The following is an 18,264-nucleotide window of genomic DNA, read 5'->3' as shown; positions in this document are numbered from 1 at the left end:
AAGCGAGGTGCCTCTGGTGTTATACCTCTGCCAGTTGGAGGGACCTGAGGAAGTATTATGCTGATTTTCTGTGGAATGATTACTGTTTCCGTGTCAGAGACCCATCTCTGTGTGCTGAACGCATAACAGAGGTGATAGTGTCTGGCATGGAGGCGTACATTCCTCATTCTTTTCTCAACCTAAACCTTCTAAACCTTGGTTTAACACAGCCTGTTCTCGTGCTATACATGATAGAGAGGTTGCCCACAAAAGGTACTTGAGCCTTCCATCTCCTGAATCTCATGCACTTTATATTTCTGCCCAGAATCATGCCAAGTCTGTTCTTCAACTTGCCAAACACTCCTTCATAAATAGAAAATGTCAAAATCTTTCAAACTCTAACTCCCCTCGTGACTTCTGGCATCTGGCCAAAAACATCTCAATAACTTCTTCATCTTTCCCTCCTTTATTTCATCCTGATGGCACCACTGCCATCTCTTCTGTCTCTAAAGCTGAACTCTTCTCTCAAACCTTTGCTAACAACTCCACCTTGGATGATTCTGGGCTTGTCCCTCCCTCTCCTCCTCCCTCTGACTATCTCACGTCTTCAATCAAAATTCTTTGTAATTATGTTTTTCATGCCCTGTCTGGGCTAAACACTCAGAATGCTTATGGTCCTGATGGGGTTCCTCCTATTCTTCTCAGAAACTGTGCTTCCATGCTTGCACCTTGCCTGGCCAAACTCTTTCAACTATGCCTATCGACTTCTACCTTTCTTTCTTGCTGGATGTTTGCCCACATTCAGCCTGTTCCTAAAAAGGATGACCGTTCTAATCCCTCAGACTACCCTCCTATAGCTTTAATCTCTTGCTTGTCTAAAGTTTATGAATGTATCCTTAATAGGAAGATTCTTAAACATCTGTCACTTCACAATCTTCTATCTGATCGCCAGTATGCTTCCGTTAAGATCGCTCTACTGGTAATCTTCTGGCGGTCCTTACTGAGTTATGGTCATTCTATTTTAGAGATTTCGATGAAACACCAGGAAGAGCTTGATCAGCAAAGACCACAAAGGATGGAGGTGATTTGCTACAGTATTTGTCTGCTGGATGAAACCTGTGTGCCTATCACGCATGACAAACTTCTATCGGCAGTCAAATTGGGCAAGTCAACAGTTCCTGCTGTCCTTCGCCTTACTTGTGCCTTCTTAAAGACCGACCAGCTACCACTCCTGTAATACCCAGACAGGACTACCCCAGGGATCATAGATCTTCGTGGCCTCTTTTAGATCCTTATGAGCCCTGGGATAGTCCTGTGTATCACAGGCATAGTAGCTGGCCGGTCTTCCTCAAGAAGGCACAAGTAAGGTGAAGGACAGCAGGTTGCCAGGAGGAGTGGACGCCTGAGGCCACCAGGAGGGTGGGCAGGTCGAGTGTGGCAATGGCCAGTGCAGAGAGCCGGGAGCGTAGTACAGTATGTTGAGAGTGAAAGCGTGGGCATTGAAGCAGGACAGGTTCCATGGCCTCAGGGGGTAGTCCTACACCAAGGGCTGAAGGGGTCATGAGACAGACGTAAGAGGTGCATTTGAGGAGTATGGTATGGCACAGGCGGAGGCGGACAGAAAACGCATATATATATATATATATATATATATATATATATATATATATATATATATATATATATATGTTTTATTTGCTTTTTAAGTTCATAACCATGAGAGAATACAGGAAAAATAGGGGGTGGGGAGGAAGTAAGGAAGAAAACTTAAGTTACTTCTGAAAGCGTTTTCTATGAAAGTACTCGCTTCTAACAGATGGCAGCACCATCACTGTCCTCCAAACTTTAACCCACACAACAACTTCCTCTCTATATCTTCCTTGGGCTGGTGCCGCCTCCTCTAGATAACCTCCTTGGATGGAGATCTTGCTTTTGAGGGGATTGGTGATTGAGGAAAAAAATACTGATTTGAGATGGAAACGAATGGCACCAATCGCGATCTGTGTAGTTTTCATTGTTCGCCAGCTGGTTTAATTCACCAGTTGGTCCTGCCTATCGCGCCGAATTGTCGCCCTTGTGGAAGCCCTATTAAAAAAATATATATACAGTTATTCATGCCTACATACCTCATAATATAATTGTTTGGTTATTTATCTATGTATCTGATTGAAAATGACATAAAAATGTGCAAATATATGTTCCTAATGATGCAAAGTATGGATGTACCAGTGTCCCATCAAAATATTTTTTGTAAGTCTAATAGTACATATATACCTTATCACAAAATTGTCAGAGTTTCTGCACAGGATAATGCTCCTCTCAAAAAGCGTAGAGCAAATATCACTGAATAGCATTTATAAAAAAAAATAAAATAATAAAAAATAAAAAATTTCGGAGTCTGCCGAAATAACCTGGCCAACATTACCGAAACCGAATTTTCCTAACTGAATCACAACAAGCGAACTTGGTATGCCTTTTGATCTCAGAAAGTTTCTCAGAGTTGGCACTGTACATTTTCTAAAGGCGGTGTCACACTAGCACTTTTTCCGTCGATTAATGCGATTTCCGTCGATTTTTAAACGTTCCGCATGAACTTATCGCATGAATTTGTCAGACGATAGGGATCGTTTCCGTCTGCAAATTTTCCGCCTTTGTTTACATACCAAGACCAAGACCACAAGACTTGCCGCATCTCCTCAACCTGCTTCTACGTGCATTGGTTCTACCACTAACCATGAACGCATTCATGCACGCTTTTTGGCTTGTTTAGCTCATCTAAGTTTCGTAATACACAGTATTACGTTCAGAGCAGCGTATCTTTGCCGCAACGTGGCCTCCATATTTGTGTTTACATTGTGTTGGCGGGAAGTGACGGCGAAACACCGTTTGTGTGTGACAGGCCGCACCAAAAATATTGTCGATTTTCTGAAAAACGACGGAAAAAGTAGACGGAAAAAGTGCTAGTGTGACACCGCCTTTAAGTTCATCCTCACTAATATCCATAGTGTTATCCATAGTAAAGTCGTTGTGTAGCGAGTGTGGCGATGGCTTTTAACACGCTAGATTTGTTTACGTTTCGATAGAACAATCTCGGTACATGTTAGACAATATAATCTACTGTTAATTTCCTAAGACTATTAATTGTTGTGATTTTCTGTATGAATATAATTCATATTAATTTTCATGGAAAGAAAAAGACATTAAAACTATGCTTTACCTATTAACGATCTTTTCTATTTTTTGTCCCAGAAATAGAGATGATAAAGAAGAGCGCTCTACATATATATAAATATTTCCACTTTTTTCTTTTAGCTTATATGCCACGAGTACATTCTTAGACAGATTATAACTATTTTATTAAACCATTTAATATTAACAAAAAGGGCAGAAAAGTACGTTCCAGTTGACCAACTTGCTGTGAAATAATTAATCTATCTGGCGGTTGAAGGCACCTACATAGAAGATCGCGATTCATTCAAAACATGTCGAAACCAGCTACCAGAAAAAAAAGTTTCATCCTGAGGTGAAGTATGTTCAAGACTAAATATACCACAAATTTTAGGTGAGGCGGGCCGTTGTGAAGGAAGATTCTCCTTGACAGTTGCTAGGGAAGTATCATACATATGCCAGGTAGCTGTTACTAGTTGCCAGCTGGCAGAAGCTGCATCTTCCTCCATATTACAAGTAAGGATTGCATATGTAGGAAGTATTGTCATGCTAGACCAAGGGAGCTTCCATCTTATTTAATACAAGACTTTGTGTATGTGCATATGTACTATTCCAGATGTTGTAAATAAGTGAGTTATGACGTGATGAAATTAGAGCACGGGTCTGCAACGCTCATACTTCATAACTTCATCTCGAATACTTACTGAGTCAATCTTCCTTCATGCAACTATATGTCATGCACTTTTATGTGGAAGATCCATGTCATGCTTAACTAAACGACCAGTAGGATTTTAAGACGGTTGAAATTTATAACAGGTCATTCCTTTGCTAAAATAAGGTCGTTTGTTTCTGTAGACCTATTCAGGAAAAGAAAAATTCAGTCTATTTCGGTTTCCTTCACCAACTTAACCAGTTGTTCCCAAATTTTCCTGAGGCCCCACACGGTACCCCCTGGTTCCAGAAATCTCAATTCCAGCAAATATCAATTTATTCACAAGTACCTTAACTTTACACAACTCAATCTAATGTAAGGGATGCATCTGTTTCTTCTCCACCAGTTGATCGATGCCAGATTATCATATAAGGCAATAATATTTTTTCTAAGAAATGAATTAATTTAGAAGTTTAACTAAAAATCACATACGACACCATAAGTGCTCATGTGCCTTCTTGAAGGAATTCATCTTCCACTAGTGGTATGCATACCACAGGTTGGGAAGTGGGAACCACTGAACTAAACCAATGCAAACTCCTTTAAACCTAGCCTAGCCTAGCCTAGCTTAGCTCTGCTTCTGGCATGATGTCTTGATTTTCAAAAGCATCAAACTTCATAAACAAAGTACTGTAAATATGCTACACGTCTTGAGTTACTGACAAGGATTTATAGTATATGAACATTAATGACTGTGGTTAGGAATGATGGGTTGGTGACGAGTGAGTTACTTCTGCGGTAGTTAATGATAGAGCCACACTCTTAATGGAATGATAGATGAAGGTATCTAAGACCAAAAATTTACAAGTTGTTACTTCATTCTTTGTGTTTGTGTACAGTGACTCATTGGGGAATATGGGGAGAATCTTGGTCTGTTCTCCCTAAGTTAATACTTATGTGTCAGATAAAATTAACCCATTAAGCTTGCAGATTATCATTCAATATGTCAACTAAAAAAAAAAAAAAAAATAAATAAATAAATAAATAAATATATATATATATATATATATATATATATATATATATATATATATATATATATATATATATATATATATATATGAAATGTGAAATTTAGTATACTGTATTTCAGTTTTCATCATTGAAACCTAACCCAACTTAATCTAGCCTAGCCTAGCCCTAAACTAGATCTAAATTAACCTAACTCTGTTTCTGGTATGGTGTTGATTTTCAAAAGCAATGACTCAATGATGGCTACCTACACATAAAAAATTTCATTAACATTAAGTACAGTGAGTATACTAGTTACTACCACAACATGTAATTATGTCATGAGTCACTGACAAAGACTTCTAGTAAACTTAAGCAAAACAAAACAAGAAAAAAGATAAATAAAATGAATAGATAAATAAAAATGGATAAATATAAAAAAAAAAAAAATAGTAAGAGTACTAGTGATGGGGGCCATCATTTTGATCTGGAATGATGAGAGTTAGCAAATTTATTTTCCAAGATGTCTTGATACTCTTCTTTTTTAAACAATTTAGATTGTATGAAGGAGTAAAAACAACAGTTTAGCATAAGGCCAGTGAGTGAAAGAGTGAAGGTATGGGTTTTGTTTATTGGTAACTTGCAAGGCTGCTTAATCTCTACTTACTTTCCTGCTCAGATCTTGTGGTACCTTCTGAATTCTCTCTTTTAAAGACACCCAACTTCTTTCAAACTTTTAACTCTACATTTGATTTACTCACTTTCTGCCATTCTCTTATCTTGCCCACACCAAGTCATTTGTAGGATTAGGATGTATATTGATAGGAAAGGTTGACTGACTCATCACAACCAACCAAATGATTGTCAGGTTGATCTTGACATATTCTAATATTAATGGGAGAACTAGTGTTCTTACAATCCTAGCTGATATCAAGTGAATTATTGTAGCATCTTAAATCAATGAATTTACTATTTTCATACACACTTGCTGTTAAGGGATTCATATGAAGCAGCATGTTTTTTGTCTAGTCTGAATAATTCCAACTAACCATACCTCATTTTTAACTCCAGATGGCTTCTGCTGAAGATGAGGAATATCACAGTGTCCCTTACAAGTCAAAACCATTTACTTGGGGATATGGGACAAGTGAATACTGGAAAAATGTCAAGGTGCATCCAGAATCGGGTTGCTCAATAATCTCTACAGACATTAATCATCCGAATAATAATCCATGTATGAAAGAGCAGCAACTATCCTTGGCCTGCCGGGAGAAAGGCCCCATGGGTGATGAATGTCAGCCATACTTTGAGAACTACAGGCTCTGCATAAAGTTTTGGTATCAGGTGATGAAAGAGAGGAGAATTCGAGGGGAAATGCCAGTCTTACCTCCCCCAGACCTCAGGGAACAGATAAAAAAGGAATACATGGAAAGGAACTATACAACATCCTAATACAAACAAATTTCATGATACAGTTTGAAATTTTGCTCAGAAAAGTTTTAAAGAGATTTTTGAAAAATTTAATTGAAGATATAAAGGAATTGTATAAAAATCATGCTGAAGTGTTAAACAGTAAAAGTAAATGAAGTAAGAAGTATACAAGAAAATTCTGCTTTTAGATTAGTTCTGCTGACCTCAATAAAATATTAATTTTGCATGATTGTAAAGAAATAATCTGGATTTTACAACTCTTTGTGAGTATGTATATCATAGCTTGGGAGAAAAAAATATAAAAAGCTTCTCTTGACTAAAATACAGTAGTATTACACTTTATACATTAACTGTCCAAATTTACTTTGTCCTATTTGAAGATTCATTAGTCATTAAATATAGCAGAACAATTTATAAATATGGAAGCTAATACATGATAAGTGTTGTTCAGTAAAGGAACTCCACTTCCAAAGTCAAGCACATTCTGTCTCTATCCTTTTGCAGAGATCTCCATCTTTGGAGATTTCAATGTTCACCTTCAACTTATGGTTTCCTCTCCTTTAACTGACTATCCTGGTGAACTAGCCCTCAACTTTGCTATCCTACTTGAAATAAAGCAAGTGGTGCAACACTATTCATATTCCTGACCGTCTTGAAGACACATCCAACATTTTTTACCTTTTCCTTACCTCTAGTCCTTCTGCTTAAGCTGTTACCCTATCTTTGCCTTTAGGCTTCAATGATCTTGTCCTATTTCTTAAATCCCTCCTCGGGATCCCCCAAAGCAGAGGTGCCTCTGGTGTTTCACCTCTGCCAGTGTGGGGAACTTGAGGAGATACTATGCTGATTTTCCATGATTACTGTTTCCACATCAGAGACTTGTCTCCATGTATGGAACACATAAACAAAGATTATAGTGTCTGGCATGGAAACATACATTCCTCACACATTTTCTCTTTCTAAACGTTCCAAACCTTAATTTAACAAAGTTTGTTCTTGCACTATACATGATAGAGGGATTGCCTACTAAAGGTACCTGAGCATTCTATCACTTGAATCTCATGTGCTTTATATTTATGCATGAAATCATGCCAAGTCTGTTCTTCAACATGCCAAGCACTCCTTCATTAATAGAAAAGTTCAAAATCTTTCAAAATCCAACTCCCCTTGATACTTCTGGCATCTGGTCAAAAATATTTCCAATGATTTTACTTCTTCATCTTTCTCTCCTTTATTTCATCCAGATAACACCACTACCATCACATATGTCTCTAAGGCTGAACTCTTCTCAAGTCTTTCCTAATAATTTTACCTTGGATGATTCTGAGCTTGTCCCTCCCTCTCCTTGGCCTTCTGGCTATTTCAAGCCTTCAATTAAAATTCTTCACAATGGTGTTTTCCATGCTGTAGCTAACCTAAACACTCAGAACACTTATAGAACTGATTGTTCTCAAAAATTGTGCCTCTATGTTTTCATCTTGCATGGTCAAACTCTTCCAATTCTGCCTATCGATTTCTATCTTTCTGAATTCTTGCAGGAAGTTTGCTCATATTCAGCCTGTTCCTGAAAAGGTGACCATTCCCTCAAACTACTGCCCTGTAGCTTTATTCTCTTGCTTGTCTAAAATCTTTCAATCTATCTTCAATAAGAAGATTCTTAAACGTGTAACTTCGCAATTTTTTATCTGACTGCCAGTGTGGCTGCTCTGGTGGCGATCTTGCTTTTCTTACCGAGTCTTGATCATCCTCTTTTAGAGATTTTTGCCTTAGACATATCAAAAGCTTTTGATAGAGCCTGGCATAAAGCCTTAATCTCCAAACTACCCTTCTATGGTTTCTATCCTTCTTCTGCAACTTTATTCAAGTTTCATCTCCAACCATTTTATTGCTGCTGTGGTAGATTGACACTGTTCTTCATCTAAACATATTAACAATGGTGTTCCTAAGGGTTCTGTCCTTTCACCCACTGTCTTCTTATTATTCATTAATGATCTTTGAAACCGAACTTTTTACCCTATCCACTCCTGTGTGAATGATACCACTCTTCACTTATCCACTTCTTTTCTGAGACAACAAACCACAGAAGGCCTGACTTCTGATCTTTCCAAGATTTTTTATTGGGGCAGAGAAAACTTAGTAGTGTTAAATGCCTCAAAAACTCAATTCCTCCATCTATCAACTCGACACAACCTTCTAGAGAACTATCCCCTCTTCTTCAGTGACACTCAATTGTCCCCCTCTTGTACATTTAATATCCTTTACTTATAATCTAAATTAGAAAGTTCACATCTCATCTCTTGCTAAAACAGTTTCTATGAGGTTAGGCATTCTAAGGTGTCTACCAGTTTTCCCACTCCCCAACTGCTAACTCTGTACAAGAGCTTTATCTGCCCATGTATGGAGTACTCTCCACATGTATAGGAGTGTTCTACTCACATGCTAAAACAGCTTCTAGGAAGCTAGGTGTTCTGAGGTGTCTCCGTAAGTTTTTTCTCATATCCTCAACAGCTAACTCTATACAAGGGCCTTATCTGCCCATGTATGGAGTACTTTTCATATGTATAGGGGTGTTTCACTCACACAGTTTTATTATATAAGGTGGAATTAAAAGTTTTTCATCTTATCAACTCTCCTCTGACTGACTGTCTTCAGCGTCTCTCTCCCTGCCAGAATGTTGCATTTCTTGGTATCTTCTGCTATTTTCATGCTAACTGCTTTACTGATTTTACTAATTGCATGTCTCCTTTCATCCTGTGGCCTTGCTGCACAAGACTCTTTTCTTCTCACCCCTGCTCTGTCTAACTATCTAATGCAAGAGTTAACCAGTTCTCTCAATCATTCATATCTTTTTCTGGTAAACTCTGGAACTCCCTACCTGCTTCTGTATTTCCAACTTCTTATGACTTGACTTCATTTAAGAGGAAGGTTTCAAGACATTTATCCCTTCATTTTGGGTAACTCTCTTGGACCTGCAAGGGAACTGTCAATTAAATGGGCTTTTTTTTTTTTGTTGTTTATGTTGCCTTTGCCAAGTTATTCCTTCTTACATAGATAAAAGCTGTAAGTAATGTGGAGAGAAAAATATCGTCAAATAATATAGCATGATATACTAGTGTAAGTAAGACATGCCACATGTGCCTCTAACATAATTTTGTCTGACATGGATTATTCATATTAACTTTAGTGAAATAGCACAAATATTTATGAATAACCATTAACCCATTAGCAGATTCTAAGGTTCTTTCAGATAAACTTATATCTTATGAAATTTATTGTTCATCTTAACCTATGTTGGGTGTTTAGTACACTGAATGGATAAGAATGTAATGATAGATAATGACACAGGTATATTCAAAAGTTTTAGATACCAAAATCTAGGAGTGTTCCCAAAACTCCACTGTTACCTTTTATAAGCCATTGCATATGAACATTTCTTAATTTTCCAACTGAGATTTATTTTGTCAGTGAATGGCACTGCTTATATAAATTTGTAAAACATTCAAGTATTTATATTGTGTAGCTGTTGACAAAGATGTGTTGTAAGAGGCCATGGCATAGTGGATAAGGTGGTGAGTGTGTGATCGGGCAGACGTCTGCACATAGGTTCGAATCCCATCACATATCGCCTTGATTCTTTGCCATTTGTCGAGTGGTTTAAAGTTACCTGCATATCACCATGATACCCAGGCCATAGGTGGGTATCATGGTGATATGGGCCCTAATATGGGTACCATTATAAATAAAATTGCCTACACCACTAATGGGTGGAAGCTTAACAGTGCTTCCAATACCTTTCAAGTTACCTACAGGCACTAAAGGCCAGGACATAAAAAAAAAAAAAAAGGAAAGTAGCATTCCTTCCTTAATTGAAAAATATATACATGGAAGAATGTGTAAATCATTAAGCAATTATCAGATGGAAGAATTGTTCATGTTAAAATATTTATGTATCAACAACTAATTTTCCTTTTCACCAACACCTTGAAAACAACATATTAAATTTTGCAGATGGTGCACAATAATATTCTACTTCTAGTTACTTTATTTGACTATTTAAGAGTAGTGTATAAAGCAAGACTACAAAGTCCACTGAAAATCTAATGCAGCTTCTTCTAATATCATTTTGACCTAAAGCAACTTAAAGGCCAGTTTACAGGATACTGCTTTTGATGATAGACACTAGCATTTGTTTTGTTGGCAACCTATCGCTCTCCAAGAACAAATTTCAAGCTGATAAAGACACAAAGCAATAAGCTGTTTACATGATGCTGGTAAAAATTATGAATTCGCTAGCATTTTCAAGCAGTCCCAGGCATCATGTCATCGTAGAGGATGTGCTGCAAGCTGCTGTTGTTCTTTGTGCAAGGGCACTCCAAAACTAGAATTCGTGATCTTTAGTACAAAAATGATTTGTTATCCTTAAACTCTTCTGTGTAATCTTCAGGTTGCTGTCTCGTCTCCTATTCCAATGGATATTTGTGTCTATAGTGTCTAATACAGTAAAACCTTGCTTGACGAATGTCTCTAAGGACGAACAATTCGGGAGACGACCAAAAAATTTGTCAATATATCGACCCAGGGGATGAACGATATTTCAGGGGACGAACGTGGTTAAACGGCTCATCGGCAGGCGAGCTGTTTGTGTGATAGCTAACCCGGCTATCACACAACAACAAAACAAAATGTAAGCACAAAAGAAAATAGAAACAGGAACATACAAAAAATATTACATAACATAAAAAATCTCCGTGCCACCACGATTTTCTCCTGTTTTTCCTGGGCATGGTGATGTTACCAGCGCGCTCTACTGTAGCTTCCTTGGTGTTATCCTCGCTGCTCTGGTGGCTCTCAGCGTTGCTGTCATCATCATCCTGGCCATGTCCAGGTACTGCAGATTGTGGCACATCCATCGCAGCTGTTTCCTCGCTCGCCTGGCAAGGAACACCGCCCTACTGCCTGCTCCTCTCACACTGAGCATCACCTCCGAGGATCAAAGGAACTTCCTGGCCACGTGCCTTTAACTTCCCTTCTTGGAAGTCCAAACTTGCTCCCACATGCATGAGGAAGTCAATCCCCAGCAGGCAAGGGTCTTCCAAGGCAGAGACGAAGACTGGCAATCTTTCCATGTTTCCCACGCCGATGTTCACTATATCGGGGTCCCACATAGCGGCACTGACTTGTGACGCTACACAGCTGTTGTGTAGCTCTGCCATGCTGCACACATCCAAAGTCCTCTCTCATGACTGTCTTCTCGGATCTTGTCTGTCTTCGTCCCCATCCTCCTCTCCTCCATTCCATCATGCCATCAATGTCCAGTCTCTCAAGTAAATAACCTTTTCTTTTTTATTCATTTTATTATCATTTTGATAGCATTTAGGTAAGTAAAACAATTGAGGCTTTTTATAATTATTTCGTTCATGTCATGCACACATTAAAGGTCTATTTTGAATGGGTTTTATGGACAAAAGTATGATTTTTTTTGGTCTGGAACGGATTAATGGTATTTCAATACATTCTTATAGAAAAAATTGATTCAGGGGACGAACAAATCAGGTGACGAACAGGATTTAGGAACGAATTATGGTCGTGAGCTGAGGTTTTACTGTACAGGGTCATCAATGAGCTCTTCTTTGACAGACTAGGGTAAATATGGTGCAAATCAATAATATTATGGTAACATAATTTCAGGGGCTGTCTGACCATATACCACTTTTCTCATTTTTTATTCAATTCACTATGTGTTTCTGCAACATGCATGCGTTTTTGTCACCCATAGAGGTGCATATTAGAGTAAGCATTGCATACCCTCACACACTGAACTAGTTACTTATTTAATACTGAAATGCTAGACATGAGTGGTAAAGTTGAACATGTTTAACTTTATTGCAGTGTCAAGCAAACACTTCAATTCATAATTCCATTCCCTAGAGAATAAAAGACACCACATCTTTAGACGGTTCCACCAGCAAGTTCACTAGCGAATTAAGAAGCTTGTCTAAAGTGAATAAAAACAATGCTGTTTTTTCTTTTACGTAAGGAAGAGGGCCAGCCAAGGGCAAAAAAAAAGAAAGTAAAAAAATGGCCCACTTGAGTGCTGGCTCTCTAAAAAGTATAAAAAGTCCCAAAGCCATCATCCAGAATTAGGGGAGCAAATGCCTCAATACCTCCCTCTTAGAAAAAGACAAGTTGTAGGAATTTGGAAATACAGATGCAGGGAGGGAGTTCCAGAGTTTACCAGTGAAAGGGATGAATGATTGGAGTACTGGTTAACTCTTGCATTAGAGAGTTGGACAGAATAGGGATGAGAGGAAGAAGAAAGCCTTGTGCAGCAAGGCCGCAGGAGAAGGGGAGGCATGCAGTTAGCAAGATCAGTAGAAGTTACCATGAAAATAACGATAAAAGATAGAAAGGGATACAACATTTCGGCGGTGAGAAAGAGGCTCAAGAGGAGGGGAGTTGATGAGACGAAGAGCTTTTGATTCCACCCTATCAAGCAAAACTGTGGCTGGAAACCCCCCCCCCAAACATGCGAAGAGTACTCCATACAGGGACGGATCAGGCCCTTATACAGAGTAAGCAGTTGGAGGGGCGAAAGAAACTGGTGGAGACGCCTCAGAACACCTAATTTCATAGAAGCTGTTTTAGCAAGAGATGAGATGTGAAGTTTCCAGTTAAGATTATGAGCAAAGGACAGACCGAGGATATTCACTGTGGAAGAGGGAGCCAGTTGAGTGTCATTGAAGAAGAGGGGATAGTTGTCTGGAAGGTTGTGTCGAGTTGATAGATGGAGGAATTGAGTTTTTGAGGCATTCTCTGCCCCAATCGGAAATCTTAGAAAGATCGGAAGTCAGGCGTTCTGTGGCGTCCCAGCGTGATCTGTTGACTTCCTGAAGGGTTGGTCGTCTCGGAAAGAATGTGGAAAAATGTAGGGTGGTATCATCAGCGTAGGAGTGGATAGGGCAAGAAGTTTGGTTAAGAAGGTCATTAATGAATAATAGAAAGAGAGTGGGTGACAGGACAGAACCCTGAGGAACACCACTATTAATAGGTTTAGGAGAAGAACAGTAGCCATCTACCACAGCAGCAATAGAGCGGTCGGAAAGGAAACTTGAGATAAAGTTGCAGAGAGAAGGATAGAAGCCGTAGGAGGGCAGTTTTGAAATCAAAGCTTTATGCCAGACTCTATCAAAAGCTTTTGATATGTCTAACGCAACAGCAAAAGTTTCACCGAAATCTCTAAAGAGGATGACCAAGACTCAGTAAGGAAAGCCAGAAGATCACCAGTAGAGCGACCTTGACGGAAGCCATACTGGCGATCAGACAGAAGATTGTGAAGTGACAGATGTTTGAGAATCTTCCTATTCAGGATAGATTCAAAAACTTTAGACAAGCAAGAGATTAAAGCTATAGGACGGTAGTTTGAGGGTTAGAACGGTCACCCTTTTTAGGAACAGGCTGAATGTAGGCGAACTTCCAGCAGGAAGGAAAGGTAGAAGTCGATAGACAAAGTTGGAAGAGTTTGGCCAGGCAAGGTGCAAGCACAGAAGCACAGTTTTTGAGAACAATAGGAGGGACCCCATCAGGTCCATAAGCCTTCCGAGGGTTTAGGCCAGCAAGGGCATGGAAAACATCATTACGAAGAATTTTGATTGTAGACATGAAATAGTCAGAGGGAGGAGGAGAGGAGGACAAGCCCAGAATCGTCCAAGGTGGAGTTGTGAGCAAAGGTTTGAGAAAAGAGTTCAGCTTTAGAGACAGAAGAGATGGCAGTGGTGCCATCAGGATGAAATAAAGGAGGAAAGATGAAGAAGTGAAGTTATTTGAGATGTTTTGGCTAGATGCCAGAAGTCACGAGGAGAGTTTGAGTTTGAAAGATTTTGACATTTCCTATTTATGAAAGAGTGTTTGGCAAGTTGAAGAACAGACTTGGCATGATTCCGGCAGAGATATAAAGTGCATGAGATTCAGGAGATGGAAGGCTCAAGGACCATTTGTGGGCAACCTCTCTATCATGTATAGCACGAGAACAGGCTCAGTTAAACCAAGGTTTAGAAGGTTTAGATTGAGAAAAAGAATGAGGAATGTACGCCTCCATGCCAGACACTAACACCTGTGTTATGCGTTCAGCACAAAGAGATGAGTCTCTGACACGGAAGCAATAATCATTCCATGGAAAATCAGCATAATACCTCCTCAGGTCCCCCCAGCTGGCAGAGGCAAAACGCCAGAGGCACCTTCACTTTGGGGGATCCTGCAGAGGGATTGGAGACATAGGACAAGATACAGAAATGAGATTGTGATCGGAGGAGCCCAACGGAAATGAAAGGGTGACAGCATAAGCAGAAGGGTTAGAGGTGAGGAAGAGATCAAGAAACAGCCTTTAAGGTGGTAATTCGATGACTCGATATCAATATCGGTTTTTTGGCTCTCCCATTGCTATTTTTTCACCGAATTCAATAATATTTATACACAAGGTGTACGTTTATGGTGTACGTCTTCAGTGTTAATTTGGTACACAAATGTGGCGTAGTTTTTTTGCAATAAATATTTTTTCGGCGATAAGAAAATAATTCAAAATACCATTATAAAATCGAAACTAATAACAGTGTGGCAATTTCCTCTTAACCACATATAATATACATAACAACAAATAAATGTTAGCATCGGCATACACATAACCTATGTTATAACAATTTCATTACACGCCAAATTGTTACCTTTTTTTCATCAAAATTTGAGTTTATAAGCCTGTTGTAAATTTATTTGAGTGAGTTCATGCATTATCATGCTGGCATTTGTTAAGATGAGGTTGTTGATCATTTTGCTGCAAAAATTTTGAAATTGACCAATTACTGAAAAAGTTATTCAACAGTATATGCTGAAAAACTGAAAGTCGAGAAAAACGCATTTTTCTGTGAACATCTTCAAAACCCCCACATAACTCGCTTCCTCACTCGGGGCAACGGTTTCCTAGCAGGTGGGCTTTAAGATAGGAGGTACCCTAAAAGTATCCCTTTAGCCCATAAATTCCCGTGAAAAGCCCACATGGTATAAAAAAAAAAAAAAAAAAAAAAAAAAAAAATAACTCACTCCAATATGTACCAAACTCAGATATGTACTTACATAATCCCTTGACAACTGCTTGGAGGCTGGTAGTGGCTGTTTAGATAGTTTCAGGCCATGTTACATCATGGCCTTACACGTCAACATTGTCACAATTTGGGAACCCAACACGTGTAAAATACGATCAACAGGTAGGCTGCACGCACGGGCACTCCATAAGGCTGTATCGATTGGTACTGAGGGAGTAGCGTCTTCCTCACCCTCACTGCCTGATACTAAACTATCGTACATCACGCAAAAATAAATAAAACAGCTCAAAAAAAAAAAAAAAAAAAAAATACAAGCAAAACAAAGACTAGAAGAAAAAGGGGCGTATGCACGCTTGGGTATTGAAAGGGCCGGCCCTTTAAACCCGCCATTACCAGGTAAGCAGTGCGTTATGTGCCTGGCAACTTCAGCCATGGCTTCCCTCTCCAGAGACGAACCCAAGTACCAAGTTTCCAATTTTTCAATTTTTTTGACCAAATTAACGAATTTCCACCTTAAGCCATTTGCATAATGCAAAATAGATTATGAATTCACTAGTGTTTTTAAGCATTTTCATGCATCATGTCATTACAGTAGGATGTACTGTGAGCCACTGTTGTACTTTGTGCAAGGGTGCTCCAAGCTAGAATTTGTGATTCTGTTATGAGAAAACAGCCTAGAGAAAGAAATGTATGAATTCAAAAGTGGATAGGCAGGAGGCAGACTCAGAGGGCCTCAGATAATATCCTGAAGGAACTGGCATTGGAGGATCCAACTACATACCTCAGAGTACTGAGGCTGATGTGCAAAAACTTTGAAGACCTGTAGATGAAGATACATCCTTTTATACAAAACAAGGACACAGTGGCCTGTTGTTCCATTCTGGCCCAAACTACTACAGAAATGCTAGATGCCAGCGGTAAAGTTGAACATGTTTAACTTTATTGCAGTGTCAAACAGGCACTGTGAATTCATAATTTGTCACTAGTGAATTAAAGATAGTGAGTCTTTAGACATTTTAACCAATGAATTCACTAGTGAATTAAGAAGCTTGTCCAAAGCAAATAAAAGCAGTGCGTTGTAAACAATGCTTAAGGCTTGTTTACATGATGTTGCTTTTATTTGCTTAAGACAAGCTTCTTAATTTGTTTGCAAATTCACTGGTTAAAGTGTCTAACGACGTGGAGTCTTTTATTTACTAGCAACTAAAATTATGAATTCGAAGTGTCTGCTTGATGCTGCATTAAAAGTTCAGCATGTTCAGTTTTACCACTCACATCTAACAAATAGATGGCAAGTTGCAACAATAGCAGTGTGTTAGGGTATACAGTATGTGCTTTACTGCTGGGTGTATTGTCCAGTTTTCTTTTCATAATGACACCAAAATTAACCAAACTGAAAGAAAATTAAATATCCTCCATCCTCTAGATTATGGGAAACTATCCCATCATGTGGAACATAAATTGAAAGACTATTCAAATAAGTCAGTGTGAGATGAACAAATATCTCAAATGCTCATCAAAATTGTAGACAATAATCTGAAGATGGACAAAAAAGATTTCAAGTGATAAATTATGTTTATATTGAAGATCGTAAGTTTTAGCTTGTAGCGTCTTTGCACAAAAGACAACAGCGGCTCACAGCACATGCTCTTAAGATGAAATGACACCTAAGACTGCTTGAAAATGCAACTAAATTCATTAGTTTTACCACCATCATGTAGACAGTTTACAGCTTTGCTTCTTTATCAGCTTGAAATTTCCTGTTGAAGGGTGATAACTTGGTGACAAAAGAAGCTACGGTCTAGCATCAAAACCTGCACCAAGTAAATCAGCCTTTAACTACACACCACTTAGATTTTGTGGTGATGAACGAGATATTTGATTGAGGGTAGCAAAAATTTTAGCTAGTGCTTCATCTCCAGAGCTGTGAATCTGATGGAGTTGTTGTTTTTCATCTTGCTTCTTGGTTGCAGTTGACCATCTCTCAAGGCATATTTCACGATCCTCATTAGCAAGCAAAGTGAGTTGGTGCAGTTCCTCAACAATTGGGTGAGAGGTGCCCAATCCTGTTTTGAGGGACAATTCTGCTTCTTCCAGTAGATGAAGGCCCTCTCGAAACTCCTTCAGATAAATCTTTGCCTTTCCCAAGTTGAAGAGGAAGAGGGAGAATACCGGACTGTTGTCACTGTAGTAGAACCTGTAGGAAGGTCATTCTTGGTACTCAAAGCTTGTACTACAGTGCTATGTCTACTTACAATTATGATCTTCACTGAATGTTGATTGTATATAGCATACAACATATTATATAATTTATTTATAAGTTGAATAGACACTGATTCTTTGATGAAAGGTTCTTTAGAGCTTAGTAGATTAAATTGTTCCAAACATACTTCATATCTCTATCTTTAATTTATCACAAAAAATATTGTCTGCCATTACTTGCTCATGTGATGCTTGATATGATAGGGAAGTGACATCTGGCTTGTGAAGACTCTGTAATTACTCCCCCAAAATCATAAAACTTATGGATTCAATCAATAAAAGAAAATTATCACATGACTAAAAATTACTGCCTTATATGTAATTTACTTACAGTCATTTGATAGTAACTAAGCCAACCATTACCCTGCAGAAAAAGCTCTGAGCTCATAGTGACCAATCTTTGAGTAGGTCTGAGACTACTTACACCACCACACACTGGGACAGTGAGGCCACAGCACTCATATTACATCCTGTACTTACTTGTTGCTAAGTGAACATTAATAGGATTCCCATGTTTTCTTCCTGTGCCTGGGACTATAACCTGAGCATGCTAACTACTACTCAAGGTGCATGTGTGTGCATGTATGTCTGTCTGTTATATGTAAGAATATACAATTGTTCTAATAATACACAAGTTATTTCAATCATATATATATATATATATATATA

At 38.6% G+C, this 18,264-nt stretch overlaps 1 protein-coding gene and 1 long non-coding RNA gene across 4 annotated transcripts in view; one reads left to right on the top strand and one right to left on the bottom strand.

Moving 5' to 3' along the window:
• LOC123516285 (histone-lysine N-methyltransferase SMYD3-like) overlaps positions 1-18,264 on the bottom strand; it is a 107,609-nt gene that overhangs the window by 7,725 nt on the left and 81,620 nt on the right. The window contains exon 9 of one of the 3 annotated variants that reach the window (XM_045275547.1): positions 16,454-17,530. The exons of 1 other annotated variant lie outside the window; for it this stretch is intronic. In XM_045275547.1, the coding sequence (XP_045131482.1) occupies positions 17,173-17,530 (358 nt within the window). In that variant the 3' untranslated portion in view covers positions 16,454-17,172. Of the gene's footprint in view, positions 1-16,453; positions 17,531-18,264 lie in introns of those variants that run through there. One more of the 3 variants, XM_045275548.1, reaches the window with a different exon arrangement.
• Positions 14,503-17,889, top strand: LOC123516288. Its single transcript, XR_006678148.1, has 2 exons — positions 14,503-14,626; positions 15,852-17,889. It is a non-coding gene; the product is annotated as an uncharacterized LOC123516288 (long non-coding RNA).

Source organism: Portunus trituberculatus, chromosome 40, assembly GCF_017591435.1.
Source record: "Portunus trituberculatus isolate SZX2019 chromosome 40, ASM1759143v1, whole genome shotgun sequence".
Classification (NCBI taxonomy): Eukaryota; Metazoa; Arthropoda; class Malacostraca; order Decapoda; family Portunidae; genus Portunus; species Portunus trituberculatus.
This window is presented reverse-complemented; position numbering and strand designations above follow the sequence as displayed.